The 26,938-nt window shown below is 55.5% G+C and overlaps 1 protein-coding gene across 1 annotated transcript in view; it reads right to left on the bottom strand.

The window, feature by feature from the left end:
• MAN2B2 (mannosidase alpha class 2B member 2) overlaps positions 1-26,938 on the bottom strand; it is a 46,034-nt gene that overhangs the window by 2,800 nt on the left and 16,296 nt on the right. The window contains exons 5-17 of the mRNA XM_012434997.3: positions 26,690-26,805; positions 23,157-23,334; positions 21,705-21,903; positions 19,215-19,405; positions 18,170-18,326; positions 16,081-16,214; positions 11,304-11,578; positions 7,016-7,207; positions 6,282-6,534; positions 5,397-5,507; positions 5,110-5,302; positions 2,989-3,126; positions 1,705-1,817 (exon numbers count right to left, since the gene is read on the bottom strand). Of these exons, the coding sequence (XP_012290420.3) occupies positions 1,705-1,817; positions 2,989-3,126; positions 5,110-5,302; positions 5,397-5,507; positions 6,282-6,534; positions 7,016-7,207; positions 11,304-11,578; positions 16,081-16,214; positions 18,170-18,326; positions 19,215-19,405; positions 21,705-21,903; positions 23,157-23,334; positions 26,690-26,805 (2,250 nt within the window). The remainder of the gene's footprint in view (positions 1-1,704; positions 1,818-2,988; positions 3,127-5,109; positions 5,303-5,396; positions 5,508-6,281; positions 6,535-7,015; positions 7,208-11,303; positions 11,579-16,080; positions 16,215-18,169; positions 18,327-19,214; positions 19,406-21,704; positions 21,904-23,156; positions 23,335-26,689; positions 26,806-26,938) is intronic.

Consider the following 26,938-nt stretch of genomic DNA (forward strand, 5'->3'; position numbering starts at 1 on the left):
AGACCCTTAGGGTTCTGGAAAAGTCTGTGCAGCAGGAGCGGTGGGGACGGTTTTTGGAGAAGTTACCGTGTGCTGATGGATAGAGAGAACGCCACTCTTGGGCAAGGCCCTTCTGGCCACTACCGCCCAGCCCCATCCCTGCCTTGAAATTTGCTCACGAGGGAGGCCTGTGCCATCTCTTGACTGCAGACAAGCAGCCAGCAAAGGACAAAGAGCCAGTGTGCCAGCGGTGGCGGGAAGATGACAGTGACCGGGCCCACAGTGACAGTGCTGGGGGCCCACCTGGACATGCTGGTTAGGTGAGAAAACACTCTGTCCCGTTCCAAACACGTGTTGGGTGTTTTGTGACGCGCAGCCAAACTAACTACATTCCTAACTGTCCACACTCTTCCCACCCCGCCACGGTCCACATGGGGAAGGGGGCCATGATGTCCATCCCAACCATCTTCTCCTCTCAGGGCCTTGCTGCTTCCATCTGTGAAACCTGGGAGCCTAAGACGACCAGCTTCCAGGTCCCCCTCCTTGCTCCCCAGGGCAGGCTGGCCCTGCGCTGGGCACTGGAGTCCCCCATGGCCTGGACCTGCTCTCAGGCAGACCAGAGACTGTGAGGAAAGGGACTCCTGCTCCTCCATGGTGAGGACCATGAAAGAGGGGGTGGGGGGCCCAGGAACACATCATGGTGAGAGGGTACGGGGCTTCTCTGTTTCCCCTGAAGACTCAGATGTCAAAGGAGGCCAAGGAAGAAACACAGAGATTCACAGCAATTCTCCATGAGCAGGAAATGAAACAGAAGGAATGCAAGCCGAGGAAGAAATGAGGTGGCTCAAGTCCCACCTTCTGGGAGGGAGCATGTGCAGGTCGGGTGGCGGAAGCCTCGCCTGACAGCTCAGAGGGCAACATCAGCCAAGAGGGAACCAGAAAGGTGACCAGGCCTGGGGGGCCCCAACACTGCACAAGGCCCCTTGGTGCCAGGGCCTCTCAACAGCCTTCTGGGCAAAGAACTCTCACCTCTCCCCATTTTACAGGGAGGGAAACTGAGGTCTAGAGGCATGGGGTGCCTGAGATGCTCCCATAGAGGGACCTGGGTGTGGACCCTGGATTGTCTAAGTCACCTTTCAAAGCAACTCTACGGAGAATCTGTTTTGTTTTCTGATTACACAGATGATGGCTGTGCTGTTTTACAAGTTTTACTACAAGAATAAATATGAAATAAATAAAAAATAGGCCACTCACCTCTGTAATCCCAGCACTTTAGGAGGCTGAGGCAGGCAGAATGCTTGAGCCAAGGAGTTCGAGACCAGCCTGGGCAACACAGCAAGACCCTGCCTCTACTAAAAATAAAAATATTAGCTGGGCATGGTGGTGCATCTCTGTGGTCCTGGCTACTTGGGAGGTTGAGGTGGGAGGATCACTTGAGCCCGGGAGGCAGGGGTTGCAGTGAGCTGAGCTTGTGCCACTGCACTCCAGACTGGGCAAGAGAGTGAGATCCTGCCTCTCTCACACAAAAAACCCTTAAAATACAGGCCAGTTGTAATACCTGACAAACCCAGAAGACTGAAGAAGGGAGGGGCGGGGCCCATACCAGCGTCCATTTGGGAGGATGCCCTGGTGGGTCTCTTTGTCAAGGCAGTTTCTTGGGGCTTCATCTAGGCTTTGCTTCCCTGGCTCATGGTCTGGAGGTGAGGTGGGGGTGGGGAAGTTCACCTCCAGATTCACCGTCACTGGCTGAGACAGGACTGGGTCCTCGTCCACTTCATACAGGTGGTGGAGCCGCAGCAGGACACGGCGGAGGTCAGCCTGCGCTTCCCCTTGATGGCCTTTGGGGACAGAGGAAGGTGGCAGTGAAGGCCCTCATCAACCAACCCCATGCCCCTGGTCCATACCCAGCGCTTTACACTCTCAGCTCCATTTCCTATCCTTAATCTCCTTGATATGATTTGGCTGTGTCCCCACCCAAATCTCATCTCGAAGTGTAGCTCTCATAATATCCACGTGTCATGGGAGGGACAATTAGGAGATAACTGAATCATAGGGTAGGGCTTTCCTGTGCTATTCTCCTGACACTGAATCATGAGATCTGATGGTTTAGTAACGGGCAGCTCCCCTGCACGTGCTCTCTTGCCTGCCGCCATGTAAGACGTGCCTTTGCTCCTCATTTGCCTTCCGCCATGATTGTGAGGCGCCCCCAGCCATGTGGAACTGTGAGTCCATTAAACCTTTTCCCTTCATACATTACCCAGACTCAGGGATGTCTTTATTAGCAGCATGAGAACAGACTAATACACTCTGTCAGACAGCTGACACAGCCCCCACTCGACAAGGAAACCAAGGCTCAGAGAGGGGCAGTCACGTGCCCGAGGCACACGGCTGGTGCACAGGAGAGCGAGGATTTGCACCCAGGTCTAGCCGACTCTAAGGCTGCCCACCATGCTGTCTCCATCCTTGTCCACTATTGTAGGCATGGTGGGGCATGTCCTCATATACTCCAGTCTCTCCTTCCCTGCCCGCTTTGAAGTCAGGGGAGGTTGCGTGGCCTCTGTGGCCAATGCAAAGTGAGCTGAAGTGATGCAGTACCTTCCGGCAGAGGCTTTTTCCTGCCTTGGTGAGTGAGGAAGTACATGCTGCAATACAGCCTCCATCAGCAGGGGGCCTGGTGGCCACAGCAAGAAAACCCTTCCTGCTAACACCACTGGATGCATGGCATGGGGGAGAAATGAATGTATACTGTTAAGGCCGTGGGCATTTGGGGCTCTTGGTTACTGCAGCAGACACCAGCCACCCTGACTGATACAATGCCGTCATTCACCACGTGATGTATGTGATCTCCTGTCCTGTCCCTGACTTTCCCACTCAGAAAGGCTCATTGCCACTGCTCCTGTTTTATAGATGGGAAGACCAGGGCTCAAAGGAAAGCACTGAGTTCAAGGTCCTGGAGAGACGGCCTGGTTAACACAGGTGTTTCCTAAACCCTGGCTGGTAGAACCTCACCTTTCCGGAGGTTCTGCGTGTGCTCTGTGTGGTTGGAGCTGTAGCGCCAGCCGGGGATGCTCATGATCTGCAGGTGAAGATTCGGGGGCAGCGTCACGGCCTCTTGCTGCTGGGGTCCTGGGGGCTTCGTGGCAGTCCCTGCAAGGCAGATGGACAGAGTGAGGATAGGGTTTGGGGCTCAACTCTTCCTCCTGGCACTCACAGCTCCGCACATTACGTGTCTTTGCCCTGCCAGCCACCTCCCACACATCCTTGTGGGTAGCCTACCACACACCAGCCTGAAGTGTCTGTGTTCCCAGCGCCCTGGGCTTCGGCTTCCCTGCCTTTGCTCAGACCATAGACTTTAGAGCTGGGAGGACCCCGACTCTCCTCAGCCTAGCCACTTCAAACTACAGACCAGGAAAAGAAAGCCCAGAGGGCACAAAGCTTATTGAAGATAACGTGTCCCGTCCATGCAGAGCCCGCCCACCTGCCCCCCCCCACTTTCCTTTTCTCCCTCCTTCCCTCTCTCTCTCTTTTTCTTTCTCTCTTCCCTCCCTCCCTTCCTTCTCTTCCTCCCTCCCTCCTTTCCCCTCTCTCTCTCTTTTTTCTTTCTCTCTCTTTTCCCTCCCTCCCTCCCTCTCTCTTTCTTTCGAGATAGGGACTTGCTCTGTCATGCAGGCTGGAGAGCAGTGGTGCCATCACAGCTCACTGCAGTCTCAGACTCCTGAGCTCAAGCTGTCCTCCCACCTCAGCCTCCCAAATAGCTGGGACTACAGGTACATGCCACCACCCTGGCCAATTTTTAAAAAATTTTTGTACAGACAGGATCTCACAGGCTGGTCTTAAACTCCTGGGCTTAAGTGATCCTCCCACCTTGGCCTCCCAAAGTGCTAGGATTACAGGCGTGAGCCACTGTGCTCGGCCAGAGCCCCGTTTCCTACTCAAGGTCTGGGACGCCAGTTCCACCCGTTTTGTCATCTACTGGTCTCTCTGCTCAGAAGGCACCTCGGCCCTCACTCCTTCCAAGTCTAGATGTTCAGCTGGAGCTACCATCTTCTTACAATATTCCTAACCTCTTCCCAGCTTGTGGTCTCACGCTCCTCCTCACCCACGAAACACCAGGCCCTCTATAGCACGGCTCCCTCTCCACCCTGGATCCTGGCTCTAGGCGAGCACGCCTCCCTGTCCAGCAGCCCATGGAAACTCTCTGGGGCCAGCGGCTGCTTTCTGCATCTCTGGCATATGGCACAGGCATACTGCCACTGCTCGGTATATGCTGGCTGCATGGGTGAGTGACAGCCTGCCTGCTTGCTACTGCCCTGGGAAGGTTCTGGCTCTAAACCCAAAGCAGGGAGAACCATAAAAGCACATGCCAATCAAAACCTCCGCAGTTGGGTAGAAAAAGAAGAGTTTAAGGATTAGTGAGTGGCACGAAACCGTATCTAGGTCTGAAGCTTTTAGAGGCCGCTCCAAACGACCATCTTTAAATGTAACCATTGTTAACGTTTCTCATGTTCTGCTACTTTGACAGAGACACAGAACGACAAGGCTGTTGACCTACAGCAGCCTCAGTTGAGGTACAGAATGAAGTCCTTCAGATTAGACTCGAAACACCCCACCTGGTGCCAGCACACCTAGATTCAGACCAAACTCATCTTTATTTTTGAGACAGAGTCTTGCTCTGTCACCCAGGCTGGAGTGCAATGGTGCGATCCTGGCTCCCTGCAACCTCTGCCTCCCAGGTTCAAGCGATTCTCCTGCCTCAGCCTCCGGGGTAGCTGGGATTACAGGCATATGCCACCACGCCCAGCTAACAAACCAGTCTTTTAAATGCTAAGCCTCCAGACCTAAAGTGACGTAGTGATATAATATCATTTTAAGAAAGGAAAAGATTCATCAGAGAAGAAAATGGAGAGGACCCACGGAAGAGGCATATGGTGAAAGGGGTGAGCCCCAGTTCTGTACCTACTAGTTGTATGATGTTAAGTGAGCCACTGTTTGCCCTCGGTTTGCCCAACTGTTAAATGAGGGGCTTGGGCTAGAGGTCCCTTCCTGCCCCACAAGCCCCTCGCAAGGCCCGCCCTGCCAGGCTGGTGCTGGGGCAGTGATGATGTGGACTCTGGAGGGGCACCCCTTTACCGGGCAGCTCTCCGAACAGCACTACAGGCCTGTGCTGCAGTGCCAGTGCACTCCTCTGGCGCAGAGCCGTGGTGAGGGACCAGGGTCCCAGCAGAAGCCAGAGCACTGGGTGGACGATGGAGGTGTCGTTCAGTGTAAGGTTGTAGCCCAGGTCCCAGTCGAAGTTGTTCCACAGCCGCCGGTGGAGCATGACCTGCGGGAAGGAGGTGTCTGAGGGGCGTGGCCTACACCTGGGCAGGCCTGTTGGGGCCGTGAGGGGCTGTGGTGGAACAGACCATGCCTCCTACCTCCACCTGCCCGTTCCCTTGGCTGGAGATGCCATGAGCCCGCTCCGACAGCAGCACAAGCCTGCTTTCACCATCCTCCACGAAGGCCGACTGAACCATGGGGTAGTAATTCTGCAGACAGAAACATCCCCAAGGGGGTGATTGGGGTGGAGGGTCGCCCCAGCTAGCGCTCCCCACAGGCACGGCAGCCGCGTGGGGCCAGGACCCTGACCTTGGAGACCGACAGACCAGGGTTGGGACACCAGCTCTCTGGCTTCTGAGCATACGGCCCAGCTGACGTGGGTGCAGGCCCTGGCCAAGCACTTGCTATGGTCATCCCGTGAATCCTCAGGATGAGAAAGGAAACTGAGGCAGAAATCAAAGCACACGCCATTCTTGTATGTGGTTGCACCAGAATTCAGACACCAGTCACTCACAGCCTGCACTCTCAAGCCCTGAACAGCAGGCTTTAAAGGAATTCTCACTGGAGGCCGGGTGCAGCAGCTCATGCCTGTAATCCCAGCACTTAGGGAGGCAGAGGCGGGCAGATCATCTGAGGTCAGGAGTTCGAGACCAGCCTGGCCAATGTGGTGAAACCCTGTCTCTACTAAAAATGCAAAAATTAGCTGGGCATGGCGGCATGTGCCTGTAATCCCAGCTACTCTCAGGAGGCTGAGGGAAGAGAATTGCTTGAACCCAGGAGGCAGAGGTTGCAGTGAGCTGAGACTGCTCCATTGCACTCCAGCCTGGGGGCCAGATCGAGATTCCATCAATAACAAAAACAAAAAAAACCCAAAAAAACAAAAAAAGAATTCTCACTGGAGGCCTCTACTCTACAAGTCGATGCTTAGTGTGCCCAGGAAAGGCACCCTCGGGAGCGTGGCTTGTGGGCATCGCAGGGCATACCCGGGCAATGCTGTTGTTCACATAGGGAAGGTAGGGCCTCCGCTGCATCTGGTAGCCGTTGTTGTCTGAGTAGATGACCTGCTGGCTGTTGATGTCAGTGCTGGTCCTCAGGACAGCCTCGCGGTTCAGCTCCAGGGGGCCAGCCCGGTACTCCTGCTCTATGCGGTGGCAGAGCAGTTCCCCGTCATAGTCCTGCGGCACGTGGATGAGCCGGGAGCGGATCGCATATGTGTAATCCCGGGCCGTCATGTTCCTGCAGGAGACGAGACCCTCAGTAAGTAAAGCTCCAGGAACCTTCTAGATGCTTCCTTTTTCCTTCCCTTCCTTCATGTGGGTAGGGTGGGCAGGGCAAGGTAGGGAACCTTCTTGGGCCATGTGGACAATGGCACCACCCAGGACCCCGAGCAGCTGGGAGCAGCCTGGTTCCCTGACACTACAGGACTGCCATGCTGGGCCTGCCTTATATCTGCTCTGATCATGGAAGAACAGGTGCTCTGTGGCCACAGGGTCTGTGGGTCTCTCTCCCAGCTCTGAACTTAGCTCCTGATCAATAAGACACAGCACATGCAAACGCAGCCAACACGCAGACACCAGAGCAATTCATCTTCATCAAACCATGTGTCAAGCACACCCCAGGCGCTGGGGTTCAGAGCAAAGATGGACCCTCAGTCACTCAGCTGCCTGCCCGTGTGTGCTGACCTTGCCAGGCTGTGGGGTCACCCCAGGGGAGGCACCTGTAGAAGGACTGCCGGATCTCAGTCACGAGCTGTCCCACCACGATCTCCATTCCCACAGCTTCCCACGCGGGCACTGCGGCCTTGCCCGGTGTGAACAGGTAGTTATCGGAAATGGGGCCCTGTTTCACATCACCGTTGACGTGGTACTCCAGGAACTCCTGGGTCATGCGCACCGTTCGGTTGCCCTGTCTGCAGAGGCAGGAGAGAGAAGACATCAATCATTCTCGCCCTGCACAAGCTCTCACAGACATAGGCTGGCAAGCCCCTCTCTCCAGATGCCATCTGAGTAGCCTGCGTAGCACTCATGAGGCCACGCGACCCGGCTCATCTAGAAGCCCTAAGACCCCACCCACAGTCGGCGTGGCCTGAGACTCCATTTTGTCCCAGGGAAGGTCACAAAGGAGGAGTGGGACGGACCTGCAGACAGGCGCCGTGAGCTGTCAGCACAGGGCACCCCCAGAGGTGGAACTGGCTCACCCAGGCCGTGGTCTGCAAGTGAAACCAGTGCAGGAACGGGCTTCTGTCACGCTGACCTGGAGCTGTGCAGCAGGACACCAGTGTGTACAAACCCCATGTTATAGGCGAGGGCCTTCGCTGACTTCACCTCCTTAAATTCTCCCAACTCCCACGGGCAGGGACTACGAACTCCTCCCATTCCCGAGGACCCCGAGGCTGGAAGTTGAGACATCATGCACCCGAGATGACAAATCTAGGCAGTGTGGAAGCCACAACTCCAATTCAGCCCCAGCTCCCAATTCTGTGCTCCCTCCCTTCTATGAGGATGTTTGTGTTAGGACAGAGGACGGGAGAAGAGTAGGAGGGGTCAAGTGTTTTTTATTTTATTTTTTGAGACCATGTCTCACTCTGTCACCCAGGCTGGAGTGCAATGGCGTGATTTCAGCTCACTGCAACTTCCATCTCCTGGGTTCAAGCGATTCTCTTGCCTCAGTCTCCTGAGTAGTTGGGATTACAGGTATGTGCCACCATGCCCGGCTAATTTTTGTATTTTCAGTAGAGACAGGATTTCACCATGTTAGTCAGGCTGGTCTCAAACTCCTGACCTCAGGTGATCCACCTGACTTGGCCTCCCAAAGCACTGGATGAGTGCTCATACAGGCATGAGCCATTGCGCCCAGTCCGAGTATTTTAATTGTAAAATGCAATGTTTGGCCGAAGCAAGTGCACGACTGATGTATTTGTATTTGAGTTTGGCCTGGCTGTGGGTGGACAATGAGGTGGATGGCCTCCGCACCCACTTCTCCGTGGGAACATGGTCAGGGTGGGGAAGGAGAGGGAGGCAGGCCGAGGAGGGCTCTACTGAGTGCCTGTGGAAGAGGAGAAAGAGAAGCATTGGGCCTCTTGCCCTGGACCCCTTGCCTCCAGTGTCCTTTTAAAAAGCTCCCCTGGGGCCATCAAAAGAGTAAAAAGACAAGCTATGGAATGGGAGGAGGGATTTGTAAATCATAAATCCGACAAGGGACTTGTAGCTAGAATATATAAAGAACTCTTACAACTCAATGACAAAAGACAAGCCAATTTAAAAATAAGCAAAGGATCTAAAGACACATTTCACCACAGCAGCTATGTCAGTGGCCAGCAAGCACATGAAGAGATGCTCACCATCATTAGTTAGCAGCGAAATGCAAATCACAGCCATCATGAGACGCCACTTCCCGCCCACGGGAATGGCTATAATTGAAAAGACAGAAAATAACAAGTGTAGGCGAGGATGTGAAGAAATCGGAACCTCGTCCGCTGCTGGGAGGAACAGAAAATGGTGCAGCCGCTTTGGAAAACGGTCTGGCAGTTCCTCAAAGAGTTAAACATAGAGTTAGCTTATGACCGAGTAATTCTACTCCTGGCTATGTACCCAGGAGAAACAAAAATGTACGTCCTCACAAAAAGCTGTACATGAATTGATAGTAGCTAACAAGTAGAAGCAACCCAAATGTCAGTCAACTAAAGAATGGATAAACAAAATGTGGTACCTACATGTGGTGGAATAGTATTCAGCCATGAAAAGGAGCGAGGTACTCACACATGCTGTGGTGCCGATGAACGTTGAAAACATGCTAAGTGGGCTGGGCATGGTGGCTCACACCTGTAATCCCGGCACTTTGAGAGGCCGAGGCGGGCGATCGCTTGAGCTCAGGGGTTTAAGATTGGCCTGGGCAACATGAAGAAACCCCATCTCTACAAAACATACAAGAATTAGCTGGGTGTGGTGGTACGCACATGTAGTCCCAGCTACTCAGGAGGCTGAGGTGGGAGGATCACTTGAGCTCTGGAGGAGGCTGAGGCTGCAGTAAGCCATGATTGTACAACTGCATTCCAGCCTAGATGACAGAGTGAGACTCTGTTTCCAAAAAAAAAAAAAAAAAAAGGAAAAAAAAGAAAAAAATATGCAAAGTGAAAGAAGTGAGTTGCAAAAGGACCACATCTTGTATGAACAGGCAAATCCATATAGACAGAAATAGACTAGGATGGCCAGGACCCAGGGGGGAGCAGAAGGTGGGGAGTGATTGCTAAACGGCATGCAGTTTCTTTCTGGAGTAATGGAAATGTTCTAAAATCGATTGTGGTGATGGCTGCACAACTCCGTGAACACACCAGAAACCACTGACTCGCCCACTTGAGATGGGTGGATTGTGTGGTACGTGAGGTGCATCTGTCAAGCTGTTATGTAAGGAAGAAAAGTGCTCCCCTCAATCCAAACTTCCCCCGGGGCTGGTGTCTGCACACCTGGCTTCCCACCCCAGGCCTCTGCACGGGCGGCCTCCTTCCTATGGAATAATCGTCTCCAGGTCTGGGGCACCCCACTCACGCCCTTCAAGGTCTGAGACCTGGCCCCAGGTGTTGTCTCCAGATTGCCCCTGCTCTGAATTCCAACAGCTCCTCCTTTCTGCCCAGGTGGCAGGCACTGGTTTTGCAAGGCTTACCCCTGCTGGGGTTTTGGGAGCCTAATAAGAACTCCTTTGTCCTCACTGGAGTTCAAAAGCAAGAGAGACACACAGGGCCACAAACAGGATAGGACGGCTTGAGCTCCAGCGCTAGAAATGACAGGTGGACCTTGGCTTAGGCATGCGGCGTCCATGGGCTGCCCTAAGGGGCATTTAAAGCCAGGGTGGGGGCCTGAGCGAGGAAGGGGCAGGGCACACACTCTGCCTCTCCTGGCCAAACCTGGCAGGCTGGGACTATGCTCTGGTTTCCCCATTTCTGCAGCTCCTCTGCCCAAGTTCCCCCTTGCCAGACACCCACGCTGGCCGCTGTCACCCGGGCACCTGCCCCCCTCTCCCTCAGGAGCCACTGGGGGAACATGAGGACAGACTTGACTGGGGCCCCATGTCAAGAGAAGTCCTGGAGCTCTGAGGGCAGAGAACTGCTGGCAGTGACCTCGAGCTCTTCCCTGACACCCCCATCTCAGCACAAACACCCTCTCCCTTCCTCTCTCCCTCCTCTTCCTCTCTCCCTCCTCTCCCCCTCCCATTTCCTGTCCCCTGACTTTCTGCCATGTACTCCTCTCAGTTAGGAGGTCACAGGAGACAACGTGGGTGTTCTGGCAGAGGCAGCTGGGCCTGATGAAGACTGCACCGATGTGGCCTGAGGAAAAACAAACCGGCCACAAGGCCTTTCCTGGGAGGTCAGCTGCCCTCTCTGATGTCCACAAACAGCTGCTGGATGAATACATGAATGAATGAATGGTTGGTTGGGTGAGTGCTGGGATGGATGAATCGGTAGATACATAGGTGGGTGGGTAGATGGATGAATGATGAATGGGTGGGTAGGCAGATGGATAGGTAAGTGGATGGATGAGCGGGTGGATAATTGGGTGCATGGATAGATGGCTGGATAGCTGGGTGGGTAGATAAGGGGCTGGGTGATTAGATGGGTAAGTAGACAGGTGGGTGGGTGGGACTAGATGATTTTGAAAGTCTCTTCCTGTTTTAAAGACAGTATCACTATTTACTGAACAGAGATTTTATGTTTCTCTAAATAATAATAAAAAAAGTGGTTAATAATAATTTTTTTTTTTCCCAGAGTGACTACCTCAATGCTCATTTTTTTCTATGGATCAACAGCCCTGGAATGGAAAAGTATGAGAGCCTTTCCCGCATTGGCCCAGGCTCACACTTCTAGAATGAAAGATCATAACAGCAGGAAGGGGCTTCACCACCATCTGTCCTTCCCCGAGGCAAGTGAGCAAATGGAGAATCCAGGTAGGGGCCTGACACACCCAGTCTCCAGGCATGCCTGTGCCTCACAGACAGCAATGGCTGCACCTTACCTCTCCCAGATGCTGTGCATCAGGTTGGTATCCTGGTCGAGCAACACAATGTAGCAGTCGTTTGCTACAGGCACCAAGCGCCTGCCCGTATGGCTGGTGCGTCTCCTCAGCCTGCGGCCAAATTGAAGGGTGCTGGCCACAGTGGCAGCTGGCTCCTGGGTGCCCTCCTGGGCCCCCGCAGCAGGTCTGATGCTATAGTGCCGGTAACTGAGGCCTGGGATTGTGGTCAGGATAAGCAGGTCGTATGCAGATGGGATCTCTGTTGAGTTCTGGATCTGCAAGGCCAGCAGGATGGGACTTGTAAGTGTCAGCTCACACACCTGGACTGGGGTGTCCACGGCCTGCTGAGGCAGCGGTGTCTTTCCATCTCTCGGACCGTGCCGAGTTCCCCTCCCTACCCCCACTTCTGGCTTTCTCCTCTTGGACCCCCACAAATCACATCGGTCCTGGGAAAACCTTTCAGTGACCTGAAGATGGCTGGTTCTTGGGGTCCCCAAAGCTTCTCTTACTCCCAGCTCCTGAACTGGGAGCTCCTGAACACCCCCAGCTCCTTTAGTCATCCTTCATCAACCAAAAGTGATGACCCCCAAATCTAAACCCAAATCCACTGACCTCTTCTGGAACCTGAGACCCATGCATATAGCTTCTTTCTTGACGCCTCCACCTGGATGTCCACAGCTGACCTCACCAGCTACCCCATCCCACCCACACCTGCTCTCCCCAGCATCCCCATCCAGCGATGGCCCTTCCAGTACCTACCCTGCACCTTCCACTCCCTGCTGTCCAGCCTTCTCTATCCCACCCCTAGTCATCCCATCCCCCAGCCACTCCCCATCCCTCAGTCACTCCCCTTCCCCCAGCCACTCCCCTTCCCGATCTCCCAGGCACCCATCCCCCACCCTCCAGCCACCCCCATCCTCCACCAAGGCCCCCACCACTGTCTTCCTGAAGCCTCTCATCTCCCTTCCCTGTGGCCCCTCCCTAGATAACTGCCCAGCAACCTCACTGCTGTCCCCACCACCCATCCACCGCAGCAACCAGAGTGAGCTTTTTGAGACCCTTGTCTGCTGCAATCGGGGAAGGAAGCCTCCTCTGGAACCCAGCCTCCTCCCCGGGGCCACCTTGTTCTCTTCTCTGGCCCCTGGGGCTCCGGCATCACCAACCTTCCTTCCTGACACTCCCGCCCTTTCCTGCCTCTGAGCCTGTGCCACGCTGTGCCCTCCACCTGGACTGCCTTCTCCTGGGAGGAGCCGTCCCCCATCCTCTCATCCCCATATAGAGGGATTTTTCCAGGTTAACCCTCCTGGCCTCCGCTCACCGCCGAGGTGTCTGATTTGGGGAGGGAGGCTGAAGGAGGGCAGTGGGCCCACTCGGTTCCTGTGCCCCTGTGGAGAGGCCTTTTTGGGGGACTCTATTAGCAAGCCCAATAATGGTGTACACGTCCCCCAACCCAGCCTTTATCCCAAATACAGCAGACACCTGTTCTGTCTGCCCGATACGGCCTGGCCCACCTATTTAAAATGTGTCCCCAGCCCTTGCAACTTGCTCTAGTGACTGTCCGCCTCACGGTGATCATCATCTATCATAGTCCATATTTTTCTTATTTTATTTATCACCTGTCTCTCCCATGGGAAGAGATGCCCCAGGCAGTGGGATTTGTGTCTGTTTGGTTAGTACACCATCCCCAGCATCCAAAACAGGGCCTGACACACAGTAGGAGCTCCAGAAATGTGTGTTGAGGGAATCTACTGTTTTTTTTTTTTGAGAGGGATTCTTTCTCTGTTGTCACGTGGGCTGGAGTGCAGTGGCGCGATCTCACCTCACTGCAATCTCTGCCTTCCAGGTTCAAACAATTCCCCTGCCTCAGCCTCCCAAGTAGCTGGGACTACAGGTGCGCACCACCACACCCAGATAATTTTTGTATTTTAGTAGACATGGGGTTTTACCATGTTGGCCAGGATGGTTTCGATCTCCTGACCTCATGATCTGCCCACCTTGGCCTCCCAAAGTGCTGGGGTTATAGGCGTGAGCCACCGCGCCCAGCCCGAGGCAATCTACTCTTAACGGACACTGCATCTGGGTGGGGAAGGGTGTGCAGGGGTCTGCACAGACCCATAAGCTCCCTACACCTCTCCCTGTGCTGGACAAACCCCTCCTCAGTCTCAGTTCCAGCCGAGGGCCCCTCCCCTGGCTCCTGAGTCACCACTTCACACTGTCACATCCATGTCTGTGTCCTGGGATGGGGCCTGGCCTCGCTCAGGTCCAGGGTCCCAGCACCCAGCCCAGGGCTGGGCCCAGGATGGGCATTTGGGGGCTTTGCCGAGTGAATGAGTGATGTTAGCCCCTCCTCCACCTCCCCAAGAAGGGTCAGCTGGGTGGCGTGTCTGGCACCCTCTGGAACTGGAGTTGGCCTGACTCATGTGGGGTATCTGGGTGGTGTGGGGAGAGCAGTCTAGCCCCACCCCTAACATCGGCACCTCCATTAAAGCACTCCGTTAAGACTCCTGAAGACTTTCCCACACGCCAGGCTGGAAATTCATATTAGATCACAAACATTCCCAAAGGCGGGGGAGTGAGGGAAAGCTTCCCACACGTGAGGCCCTTCTAGGGATCGGCCCATACAAGGGGGCCCAGTGAACAGGAGTGAGAACAGGCCAGGTGCAGTGGTTCATGTCATACTTTGGGAGGCCGAGGTGGGAGGATTACTTGAGGCCAGGAGTTTGAGACCAGCCTGGGCAACATAGTGAGACCTTGTCTCTACCAAAAATTAGCCATGTGTGGTGGTGTGTACCTGTGGTCCCAGCTACTCGGGAGGCTGAGGTAGGAGAACCGCTTGAGCCTGGGAGGTCGGGGCTGCAGTGAGCTGTGATTGTGCCACTTAACTCCAGCCTGCACGACAGAGTGAGATTTTGCCTCAAAAAAAAAAAAAAAGGAAAATGGACACTAAAATTTTTTTTTAAAAGTGCAGTCAGGGCACAACAGTCAAACAGCTGATGGCACCTCCTAAGTCCCCCTTGGCATGAGTGATACCATGGACTGAATCTCTGTGTCCCTACAAATGGCTGACTTCTGGATTCCAAGTCATCACTTAGGAGGTGGGGCCTTGGGGAAGCGATTAGGTCAGGAGGGTGTGGCCTTCAAGAATGGGATTAGTGCCCTTGTAAAGAAGACCTCAGGGAGCTCCCTCGGTCTCTTGTGAGGACACACAGGAAGATGGCAACCAGGAAGAGGCCCTCACCAGAACCCGGCCATGCTGGCACCTCGATCTTAGACTCCAGCCTCCAGAACTGTGAGGAATAAACGTCTGTTGTTTAAGCCATGTAGCCTATGATCCTTTTCATAGCAGCCAAGGCAGACTGTGACCGCATTAGTGCTGGGCACGGTGCCCGGCCTGGGTGCAGGGGAAGGCTCAGCTCACAGCTGGTGGGGCCTGAACGTGGAGCCTGCCCCACCTCTCCCTCACTGGGGGACTCTGACCAGTCCCTTAGCCTCAGCAGCCTCCGAGTCCTCGAGTGGATGGCAGGGATGATGACACAGATGGCCCTCCACTTCTGGCCACATTGGCTGCCCCAAGCCCAGCATCAGTCTGCTGGGCGGATCCAAGCGCCCTCAACGGCTGTGTGTTCCTGGGTGGTGTCCTCCTACAAGAGCGGGCTGTCACACTTCCACTCTACCATGGCTTTTGATTCACCAAGGTTTGGAGGTTGGGAGTTTGCCACCTCCCAGCTGTGTGACTTTGGGGACTCTGTATGGTACGATAAACATTATAGATTTGGTCTTTCTCTCCAGTTCTTGCCACAGAGCTCCTAAACCCACTGAACTTCCTGAGTGGCAGGAGTGTCTTCCAAAGTTCATAACAAGCCCCTTCCAACCTCATCTAAGCCTATGCTGTTGAGGTGCCTTCGGGCAGGGCCCATAGGTGGCTTTAGGATGGGGCTGCTCCCAAGGCAGTGAGCCCAGGTTAGAGGGTTGGGAAGCTTGGCCCTCCCTGCCTCACCTTGCCAGTGCTCCCTACAGCTGTCTGTGAGTTGTACCCTTTCTTTTTTTTTTGAGATGGAGTCTCAATTTGTCACCTAGGCTGGAGTACAGTGGCACGATCTCGGTGCACTGCAACCTCCGCCTTCCAAGTTCAAGTGATTCTCCTGCCTCAGCCTCCCAAGTAGCTGGGATTACAGGTGCCCGCCACCATGCCTGGCTAATTTTTGTATGTTTAGTTACAGACAGGATTGCACCACGTTGGCCAGGCTGGTCTTGAATTCCTGACCTCAAGTGATCCACCTGCTTCAGCCTCCCAAAGTGCTGGGATTATAGGCGCGAGTCACTGCACCTGGCCAGTTGTACCCTTTCTAGTGAGACTGCATGGTAAATATGGCACTTGCCTGAGTTGTGAGTCATTCTAGTGAATTATCGGGGGTGTATCATGGGAACCCCAGAATTCAGTCAACAGGACACAAGTGTGGTAGCCTGGGAACCCCATTTGTGTCTGTGTCTGAAATGAGGGGTCTTGTGAGACTGAGCCCCTCACTTATGAGGCCTGGGCTCTCTCCAGGTACTTAGTTCATGAATGAATTGATTTTAGGACACAGTTGGTGTCAGAAAAGTGGAGGATTGGGTGGTGTTGGGAAAAAAAACCCCTTTGCTTCTTGGAGCCTCAGCTTCCTCTTCTGTAAAACAGAGGTGGTCAGGCCTCCTTGCAGGGTCAGAAGAGACAACGTGCCCGGCCCAGAGCAGGTTCAGCAGGCAGCCGCCGCCCCTCTGCAGGATTTTGTGTCCATACCTGTGCGGGCACCGGGTGGCCCGCCTCATCTGTGACCTGGACTCCAGGGTAACCAACAGTCAGGGTGACGATGGTGGTGACTGTCCAGGCCAGTGGGTTGTAGACTGAGGCAAAGTGTCCTGTAGGCCCTGCACCTGCACACAGAGAAGAGACTTTGTGCCACGTGACTCATGTGGCATCCCTAGGTGCCCCTCAGTACGAGGGAAACTGAGGCAGGTGAGACACAGCCCTCCAGAACTCCCAGGGGAGCCGGGAAGGGGGCAAGTAAGCAGGTGGTTCCTACACACACAGCGTGGGCTACGTTCTGCCGTTCTGCTCAGGGCTGCAGTCTGGGTTCCAGGGCAGGGCAGGCGGGGAGGCTCGAAACATAAGGTGTCCTTGTCACTCTGGAGAACTGAGGTTCTATTTGTTCCGTACACATCTCTATCAGCTCATTTTACTGGTAAGAAAACAGGTCCAGAGATCCAGAGAAGTCCAGCCACCTGCCCAAGGTGACCCAGCTTCTAAGGCCTGGCTCCAAATCTTTGAGTGCTGGGCACTGTGAGCTGCCAGATAATTCTCTGGAGCCCAGAGGGCCAAGCCCATTGCCTACCCTGGCCTTTGAGGCCCCTGTGATGAGCACCTGGCCTCCTGCTCCATCCTACCATCCCATGTGTGTGCGCTCCGGCCACACCTGAGAACTCCTGGATTCCTGAACCCAGCACATACTTCCAGCCTCCCTGACTCTGCCTGTGCTGCTCTCTCTGCCAGAGACACCTTTCCTCATCTTCTCTACCTAGTCACAGCTTAGGGAAGCCTCCCCTGAGTGTTCACCGGAATGACAGCTACTCAATGGCCCCACCTGGCAGTGAAGCCAGACCCCAGCTGAGAGCTCCCTTTCTGCCACTGTCTCTTCCACCTGGCTGGTGTTCCTGAGGCCAGGGGGCCTTCCAGGGCCTGCAGGTTGGATAGGATTACACACAGACAGAGATAGGAGGGAAGGGCTCATCGGGTGCTAGGGCAGTGGGCAGGCCAGAGCTGGAACACCAGGAAGCACAAGACGGCCAGGTGCAGCGGCTCATGCCTGTGATCCCAGCATTTTGAGAGACCAAGGTGGGAGGACTGCTTGAGCCCAGGAGCTAGAGACCATCCTGGCAACATGGCAAGAACCTGTCTCTCCAAAAATAAAAATAAAAACAAAACAATGAGCCAGGCGTGGTGGGGGATGCCTGTAGTCCAGCTACTTGGGAGGCTGCGGTGGGAGGATCACTTAAGCCCAGGAGTTTAAGGCAGCAGTGACCTGTGATCGGCACCACTGCACTCCAGCCTGGGTGACAAAGCGAGACCCTGTCTCAACAAACAAAAGGAAGTGAGCGCAAGATGACCAAATGCAGGCTGTGGGTGGGACCTGGGGGTCTATGCACAAGTCCCATGTGGGCGGAGGGCCACCAACCTGTCCTCATCTGCCCAGGATCTTCCCACTTTTGAAACCCCTCAGTCCCAGGCACACGGGCATGTGATCAGTCAGTCACTCTACACACGGGAAACCCCACAGTCAAAGAAGGCTGGTCCCACGGCTGCCCTGCTGTGATCTCAGCAAAGCGGCGTTCGGGAGGGAGCACCGGGAGCCAGGAAGGGACCGGACCCCTGAGGACGCTGGAGTCCTCTCTGCAAGGCTGGGCAGCACTGGGTTCAGGTTCAATCCCTGCTCTGCCCCTTGCTACCCGAGTGGCCCTGGGCTAGCACATAACTGGAGTCTGTTTCCTCGGCTGTAAAATGAGGACAGTAACCGTTCCTATTTTGTACAGATTTTGTGAGGCATTAAATTCAATACTGCATGAAGGGTATTTTGAGCTTAGTAAACGCTCAAAACATGTTAGCTGTTATTTCTGGCTCTTCTTCTAACATCACCAACCCTTCCTCACTGCACTGATGAGCAAAGAGAGGCTGGGAGGACAGAAGCCACCTGTCCGAGCTCTCACCATGGGGTAGGGCGACCTGGGAGATATGGACTCAGAGTCTGAAACTGGGGTTGTTGACCCCCTCCCCTGACCCTCCCAGGCTCTCCCTTCACAAAGGGGTCACAGCCTCCCCGCAGGGCCTGGCTCACCGGAGCTGGCTGCCATGGCTTCCTGGGGCCGGAGCTTGTCCAGGACGATGGACGCCATCAGCTTGCGCATGCCCAGCATTCCCGAGGCCAGGTGCGCCACGTACATGTCTCTCACCTTGGGGGACTCAGTCCCAGTGATGGCATCGTGGTGCTGGACCTGTGGCAACCCCCAGGGGAGGAAGAAGAACAGGATTAGGACCTGACTCTGCGAGGCACCCACAAGGCATCTACTAGGTGCTGGCTCTTGTTCTGGCTTGCCAGGTGCCAGTGGAGAAGTGGGGAGTCCCCATCATTTTACAGAAGAGGGAACTGAGGCCAGAGAAGCTGATGGGCTTGGCCAACTTTTCCTCCCCATGTGGGAACCTCCGCCCTCCATCTCTGGACCCCCTGCTCTGACAGAACCTAAAGTCACCTCATTTCTCCCACAACACAATGACATGTTCTGCCAGCAATTCCTCTTAGGGAACTGTTACAGTGTCATGGCTGGCGTGACGCTGTTTCGGATAGGTGACTGAGGACAAGGTGCAGGCTGTCTCGGGTCTCAGCTTTCTGTACAGTAGGGAATGGGTGGAGACGGAAGCTCATTAACTGGCTATTTGCCAGCCACTGCACAGGCAGGCTGTGCACATCAGCACATCCAATCGCCCCACCATCCTCCTGGGCAAGCTCGTCATTCTCATCGTACAGGAGGGAATTAGGTCTCGGGTGGGCGTGGAGTCACGTGCCTGACATCACATAGCTGAGTCAAGCCCTGGAAGCAGGCAGGGCTGTCAGACACAAATGTCACGCTACCTCGTCCTTTATCCCTCTTGATAAACTGCTACAAAGCTTAATGAGGCCACCAGCTGGATGGATCAGGCTGTGGTCCCAGCCTTGGCCTGGGTTCACCATGCGCCGGCCTTGTAACCAAAGGAAACTTCAGTTTCCCCTCCGTAAACTGTGGCCTCTAGTGCCCCAGGGCTGGGAGGCTTGGCTAGGACAAGGGAGGGGCGGTGCACAGCATGGGAGGTTCCAATCCTGCCACTGTGGCTAAGCGTGGTGTTACCTCGGAGACGGCCCAGCGAAGCTGCTGGAGCTGCTGCAGGGCCCAGGCGGGGTCCAGATGCCCGCGGGGGGCCGGCCACATGTAGCGCGTGAACATGGACTCCCCAGCATACAACAAGGCGCTGGCTCGCCGAGCCAGCCCCTTCAGTGCGCTGCGGGACGTGTAGAAGCCCGTCCAGGCCTGGAAAGGTTCTGGGAGACAAGGAAAGACAGTGAGCTTGAGACGGCCTGGCCCAGAAGTCCACTAAGCTCCAGCCCTGGAAGAGCTGAGAAGCCGGGGCCGCAGAGGTAGCCTCTACCAGGGTCACCCAAGGAGGCAGTCTGGGCAGGCAGTGATCCCAGGGCATGCAGCTCCCAGTTTAGGGCTTCTCCCACAGCCAGACCAGGAACTGGCCAGAAAGCCCTGGACAGGGCCTGGGCAGGGTGGGAGAGGCAGGCTGCACTGGGGCAGGGGGGGCAGGTGGGGCAGGTGGGCTGCTGACGGATGGTGATTGGAGGCAAGCCCAGCGTGCCTAGGAAACCCAGGACAGAGGAAAATAAGTGTCTCTGACTCACAAGTGTAGAGGTGGGAAGTCCAAGGTGGAGAGCTGGTGTCTAGAGAGGGCCTGGGAGACCCAGGGAGGGAAAAGGAGGAGCAAGGTGGGTGGGAGCCCACTGAGAAGGGCCTTGACCGTGCAGAGGACTTCATGCGTGATGTGGGCATGGGGAGGCCAGGCCAGGCATGCATTCTCTGGCCGTCCAGGGAGGATGGATGGTAGGGGAGGCAAGGGCTCAGAGACCCCCAGGGAGCCACTGTCCTGATGCAAGACAGGAGGATGAGGATGCCCAGGGCCCGTGCAGGACGCAGGGGGCTGAACCCTCCCGGGAGTGGCCGTCCGTCCCAGAAGGTGGCTTCCTATTGTTTCTGCTTTCCTGCTCCTCGGGGTCTGGGATGTGCCCAGATTTGCCTTGACTCCCTGTTCTTCCCCCACTGGTCCTGCACCAGACTGGGAGGGGTGGTCACGTGGCCCAGGGGACAGGCCACAGCCTGTGGGTCAGATGGGGTCCTCCACAGCTTTGCAGCCATGTTGAGGGTGGGTGGTGGGGCCCAATTCCATTCAGTCTGGCAGGGGCTCCACAGCATCAGTTGTCATCACGACACCATGCCCATGTGGACATCACGCCCACCTGGACAGAGCCACACCCAACCTGACTCACCACCCCACCCACCTCCCCAGCAGCCATGCCCGCATTAAAGTACCCCTCCTGCCTTGACTACAACCATGCCCACATCCACGTGCATCCCCCAACCCCTGTGTGTAGCCCCACCTGCCTCCAACCTAGTGTCAACAGCAGGGGCCTGCGACTGTGCAGTCCCAGAGGCTGGGGCCCAGAGAGGCAGGACTAGCCCAGGTCATGGGTGAGTCAAGGCAGTGCCCAGGCCAGAATGAGCCCCATGGCTGGAGTCCATCTGTGGCATCTCTTTGGAGGCAAAATGCTAGGTCTGAAAGCCCCTCCAAAACCCATGTTAAAATGTAATTGCTATTGTGACTGTATTAAGAGGTGGGACGCTTAAGAAGTGATTAGGCCATGAAGGCTCTGCCCTCACGATCAGATTAACGTCATTGTCGCGGGACTGGGATTGTTAGAAAAGTGAGTTCAGCCCCCTTGTCCGGCTGTTCTTTTGCACTCTGCCTTCAGCCACGGGTAGTGCAGTAAGAAAGCCCTCTCTAGACACCGGCTCTCCACCTTGGACTTTCCACCTCCACACTTGTGAGTCAAAGACACTTCTTTTCCTCATCAATGACCCATTCTGTGGCATTTTGTGACAGCAGCACACAGAGAGCTAGGACACCTGCTGAGTCCTGCCTCTGTGCTGGGCAGGAAGCTGAGAGCACTTCCTCCCATTGAATTTTCACAGCAACCCTATCTATGGACAAGGCACCACAAATGTCCCCCTTTGGGGGCAGGGTGGTTTCATGACTTGCACACGGCCAGGGAGTAGAGGCTCACTCCCAGCCAGCCCTCTTAGCTCTCAGGCTGTGCTGCTGGTGGCCAGCCCAGTTCTGGCATGACGACACAGGCATGAGGCACAGGCCCAGTAATGACTGTGATGCCTGTGCAGTGAAAGGAAGCCTGAGTCAGCCTCAGCCTCAGGAAAGGCCTCCTGGAGGAGGTGTATGTGGAACTCAGGCAGGAAGAGAAGGTGGCGGAGGCCGCTCCCAGCAGGAGGCACCGCCTGCGCAAAGGCCAGAGGCAGGAAACGGCATGCGTGGGCGCCGGTGAGAGACTGAACCCCGTGGGAACCAAGTGGTACATGTGGCGGCCAGGACATCCGGGTGGAGCGAGCAGGCTGGGGCCAGTCTCTGCTCCTGCACCCCACACAGCGCCTGTCTGGCACTCCGCGAGGGCTTGGAGAGCAGTGCTCAGCAGACAATGTGGTGGGCAGAGGGTACATGGATTGTCCCCTCCCTGCCTCCAAATTGCCACCCCAGCCCCTGGAAGGCTGTACCTGTGGAATAGGGCAGGAAGTCATGGTGATCGTGGACACGCCAGGTGACATTGAGATCGTGCAGGGCACGGAAGTAGTCGCTCAGCGTGGCATACTGCACTGAGACGCCAAGCTCGGCAGTGTGACTGTTGATGTGGTCCAGCAGCGGGTCCATGTTGGCGAACTGCACCGAGGCATTGAAGAACTGCTTGTCACATCCCTGCGGGGACACAGGAGAAACACCCTGTGCCGTGGGAGCGAGCGCTCGCCCGGCGCGGGTGGGGAAGGGGGCTCACCGCCATCCCCCTGCTGGCTGACTTCCCACTGTCCAAGGTGGCCAAGAGGGGTCCCAAACTGGCTCCCATAGCAGAATCCCCAGGGCATCTTTTGGTTTTTTTTTTTTTGGAGACAGAGTCTCGCTCTGTCGCCCAGGCTGGAGAGCAGTGGCTCGATCTCAGCTCATGCAACTTCCACCTTCTGGGTTCAAACGATTCTCCTGCCTCAGCCTCCCTGAGTAGCTGGGATAACAGGCCTGCACCATCATGCCTGTCTAATTTTTATACTTTTAGTAGACAGAGTTTTACCATGTTGGCCAGGCTGGTCTCGAACTCCTGACCTCAGGTGATCTGCTTGCTTTGGACTCCCAAAGTGCTGAGATTACAGGTGTGAACCACTGCCCCTGGCCCTGGGCATCTCTTAAGGTCCATCAGTGTTACTACTTATCCAAATCATTATAATTAATTATTATAATTAATATAATTATTAACAACAATGATAATAACCATGAATCACTTACTGACCTTAAGCTTGCCTTCAAAACGGCAACCATGGATGAAGAAGGCGGAGCTGTGGGGCCTGCCCAGCTGGGTCTGAACACAAATTCCACCCCTTCCTAGCTACCCTGCTAAGGAACTCTGTGGCCTCAGGAAAATTCCTTAACCTCTCTGGGCTTGGTTCCCTCAACTGTGAAATGGATTACCAGCCTGCTTCCTAGGCCCAGTGGTGAAAATTAGATGGATGAGACAAACATATCCCATGGAGCAGTGCCCAGCACACAGTAGGTGCTCACTGAAGGTGAGCTGTGATGATGGCAATGACATGCCAGGCACTGGCTTCCTGGGAACCCTTCGACTCTCATCAAGCTTGCTGCCACCATCCCCACTTTATAGCGGAGGCAAATGAGGCTCAGCATGCTCTAAGGAACGCAGTGCCCCAGCAGGGAGCCAGGCTTCCGGCCCAGGCAGGGAGGAGAGCTGAGTGGGAGCTGGAGAAGCCAGCTTGGGTGACGGTGCTTTTCCAGGTGGGGGAGGGGCTGGCAGAGTGGGAGAGGCCTAGGGGTCTGCAGGGAAGCCACTGGGCTGAGCACGGCTCTCTGGCCGGGTCTGGATAGGGTGGCCTTGGGTGCAGGGGCCGGGCCTTGCACAGTACTCCCTGGGCTGTGTGGACGACATAGGGCCTGGGACTCCGCCTTACCCAGGGCCAGAGGACGTGGGGTGTCCGGAACCAGGCGGCTCTCTGCTTCACGTTGGCCACCAGGGCCTCAGCGTAGAGGTTGATGTTGGCTGGGGTGACGGGCTCACTCATGTTGGGGTACACCCCATCTGGGGGTGGCTTGGGAAAGACGGCCACGCCATTCCAGTAAAATCCTGACCTGTGTGAGAGCAGAAGGTTAGGGGAGAAGACAGGAGCTCTGTGGACAACCAGAGCTCACAGCCAAATGCCACGTTCTCCCAGCCTTGGGACCTCGGTGCATTTCACCCCGAGCCTGAATCCTCTCTCTCCACGACCGACGGTGGGTCAGAGATTTGTTTGCTCATTCACGCAGGCCACCTCCTCGCCCATCAGACCCGGGGTCTCAGGACCCCAAGCGGGCTGGAGCCCAGGTGAGGCAAGTGAGACCCTGGCCTAGAGCACAAAATTTAAGGGGGTGCCTCAAATCTCAGTAGCTGAGATAAATGATATTTTAATGCAGTACTTTAAAAAACTAAAATTAATGCAAAAAACCCAAGATGAAGAAAATGTCAGAGTGAAATAAAGACAGGCTCAGTATTTAACATCTTCCTCCTTTTGCCTTAGGCTTGGGGTGTGGAGAACCCCCAGTTAAGTGCCTTCCTTGCGCACACCGTGCAGCCTCGGGGTAGCACCCGTGGAACCCTCGTCTGGAGCGCTCCATCCTGGGCAGCCCCTGCCAGCACTCCCACCTCTGTTTCTTTTATAGACAGGGTCTCACTCTGTTGCCCAGGCTGGAGGGTGGCAATATGATCACAGCTCACTGCAGCCTCGAAATCCTGGGCTCAAGCCATCTTCCTGCCTCAGCCTCCCCAGGAGCTGGGACTACCACCAAGCTTGACTTATTTGTAAACTGTGTGGAGATGAGGTCTTGCTCTGTTGCCCAGGCTGATCTGAAATTCCTGGGCTCAAGCAATCCTCCCACCTCGGCCTCCCAAAGCAATGGGATAGCAGCCATCAGCCACCAGCGCTGCCACCTCTAGCCTCACCAAGCTTCGGTCTCCCTGGTAGAATGCGGAGCAGGTTGTAGTGAGGATTAAACAAACGTCATTTATGGAAAGGAGGTAGAAATAGTGCTGGGCGCAGAGGAGGGCTGACAAACCACAGTGACCGCTAATGAACCCCGCCTGGCATTCGTCACCCACCTCTGCCTTGCCTGTTGTCTTTTCTGTTCCAAGTGAGGCTAAGCACCTGGCCAGGGCCTCACAGACACAAAGGGGAGAGCACAGATTTGAACCCAGGGCCGCCTGACTGCACGGAGACCGAGGCTGGCTGCTGCCACCACGTGGAGGCTGCGGAGCCGATGGCCGGAATCCAGCGCCAGCTCCACCACTTCTGCCAGCTGTAGGACCTGGGGTGGGCGGCTGTGCCTCGGTTTCTTCTTCTGTAAGATGGAGCATTCACAGCATCTCTGTCAGGGGGCTGCTGCGAGGGTCTGTGAGTTATCATGGGGAGAATGCTTGGAACACGGCCTGGTGCATGAGGAGTGCCAGGAACATGCACGTGGGCTCACTGCTGTCCCTTTCTGCCCGCGGGGGTCCTGGTCCCCACTGAGTCCTCACCCAAACCCTTCTGGGGAAGGAGGTGTGCGGTGAGGCTAAAATCCCATGTGCTTCTTGACATCTGAGACTTGAAGGACCCCAGTGGTCTAGGAGTCCCCTGCTGCCACCTGATAGCCCCCACCAGCAGGAATGTCCCCTTGTCTAGCTCTTCCGCTAGCAGTCAGACCAGCTGCACACCACCTTGTCCTCCACCTAACAGTTTCCACGTCCCCGCCACTGGTGAAATTATTCACACCAGCCACTCGCACCCTCTGCTGGAGCTGGAGGGGACCCTCCCCCTTGCTGCTACACGGCTGCCCCTGTGTGTTCGGTCCGCTCCACAGTGCACCCCCATGGGGCCTTGGCGAGTGTGGTGTGAGTTGTGAGTGTACGTGACAAACAGAAACTGCAGCGGATGTCACTTGTGCTGGGTAGGGTGGTGTGTGTTCAGCCATCTACTATTTAAGGTGAGGACCCCTCCTTCACCACGGGGTGAAGAGAAGGTGAACGGACAGGAGGCGGCTCTACAAGATGAGGATGAGCAGTGATTCATTCCTGAGACTCCCAGGCCCCTTCCCTCTCTCACTCCTTCAGCCATTTTTTTTTTTTGAGATGGGGTCTCATTCTGTTGCCCAGATTGGAGTGCAGTGGCACCATCTTGGCTTACTGCAACCTCCACCTTGCGGGTTCAAGTGATTCTCCTGTCTCAGCCTCCCAGGTAGCTGAGATTACAGGCACCTGCCACCACACCTGGCTAATTTTTTTATTTTTAGTAGAGTCGGAGTTTCACCAGGTTGGCCAGACTGGTCTCGAACACCTGACCTCAAGTGATCCACCCACCTCAGCCTCCAAAAGTGCTGGGATTACAGGCGTGAGCCATTGCATCCTGCCTCCTCCAGCCTTCCTCAGTATGACTCCTGACAGGGACAAGGATGTGGAGGGGAAAGGGTGGGTGGGGAGGAACCCTTGTGCCAAACCCCCGGCAACAAAGCCAGGCCATGTCAGGAACAGGTGGGGAAACATCTGTGTCCGGGGACCTTCCCCCACATCCACTGCACCCCATCTCTGCACCTCCAGCCTGGAACCCAGCTCACTCTCCAGGCCCAGGTGGGATGGAGGCAGGGAGGTCACTGTGGTTGAGGGCAGGTGAGCTTGGAGGGTGTTAGGGAGATGCTGGACAGTGTCCTGGAGGGCTGTGGACGGGATGGGGGGCGATGGATGGCTCCGGGAAGTCAGCACATTCAACTTCCTCACCTTGCAGATAGGAACAGCTGAGGCCAGAGCAGAAGGGGACCTGTCATGGCCAGGAATGAGCTTCTTGAGAACACTGATGTAAAGACCTCATCGTTTTAATTTAGTTATTTTTATTTATTTATTTTTTGAGACAGGGTCTCGCTGTGTTGCCCAGGCTGGAATGCAGTGGTACATGCTGATCTGGTCACTTATTCTCTCTGAGCCTCAGTTTCCTCATCTGTAAAATGGGGTTGATAAGCCCATCCACTCTGCTGCGGAAGCTTAAGAATGGGAAACCACGTGTGGAAACGCTCAAGGAGCTCTTGTCAAAAACAGCAGAACAGGGCCAGGCGCGGCAGCTCACGCCTGTAATCCCAGCACTTTGGGAGGCCAAGGTGGGTGGATCACCTGAGGTCAGGAGTTTGAGACCAGCCTGGCTAACATGGTGAAACCCTGTCTCTACTAAAAATACAAAAATTAGCTGGGTGTGGTGGTGGGCACCTGTAATCCCAGCTACCAGGGAGATTGAGGCAGGAAAATCGCTAGGACTCAAGAGGTGGAGGTTGCAGTGAGCTGAGATCACGCCACTGCACTCCGGCCTGGGCAACAGAGCGGAAATTCTTGTCTTAAACAAACAAACAAAAACAAAGCTGCAGAACAGCTGCAGGGGCTGGGCCAACCCTGCTGTCTCAGATCCCAAAGGCACTGCGGAAGGGCACGTACCTGTTGGAGAATGGGATGTGGGACGGGGTGCAGTAGCCGTACTGGTCCATGACATGTGTGAAGATCTCCTGCTGCTCCAAGAGGGATCGGGACCCTCGCCACACGAACTGCAGCCCCTGCAAACCAAGAGGGAGCAGAGTGAGGCTGGAGGGGCCCAGTGGCTGCCCCGGCTCCGCTTCCCTTAGCCCCATCTGGGTGTCTCCTGCCTGCCCTCACCTCAGCCCTCCCTCAATGGTTCAAGGACGAGAT

The sequence above is a fragment of the Aotus nancymaae genome, unplaced genomic scaffold (genome assembly GCF_030222135.1).
Source record: "Aotus nancymaae isolate 86718 unplaced genomic scaffold, 86718_ANA_hifiasm-v0.15.2.pri h1tg000006l, whole genome shotgun sequence".
Taxonomy (NCBI): domain Eukaryota; kingdom Metazoa; phylum Chordata; class Mammalia; order Primates; family Aotidae; genus Aotus; species Aotus nancymaae.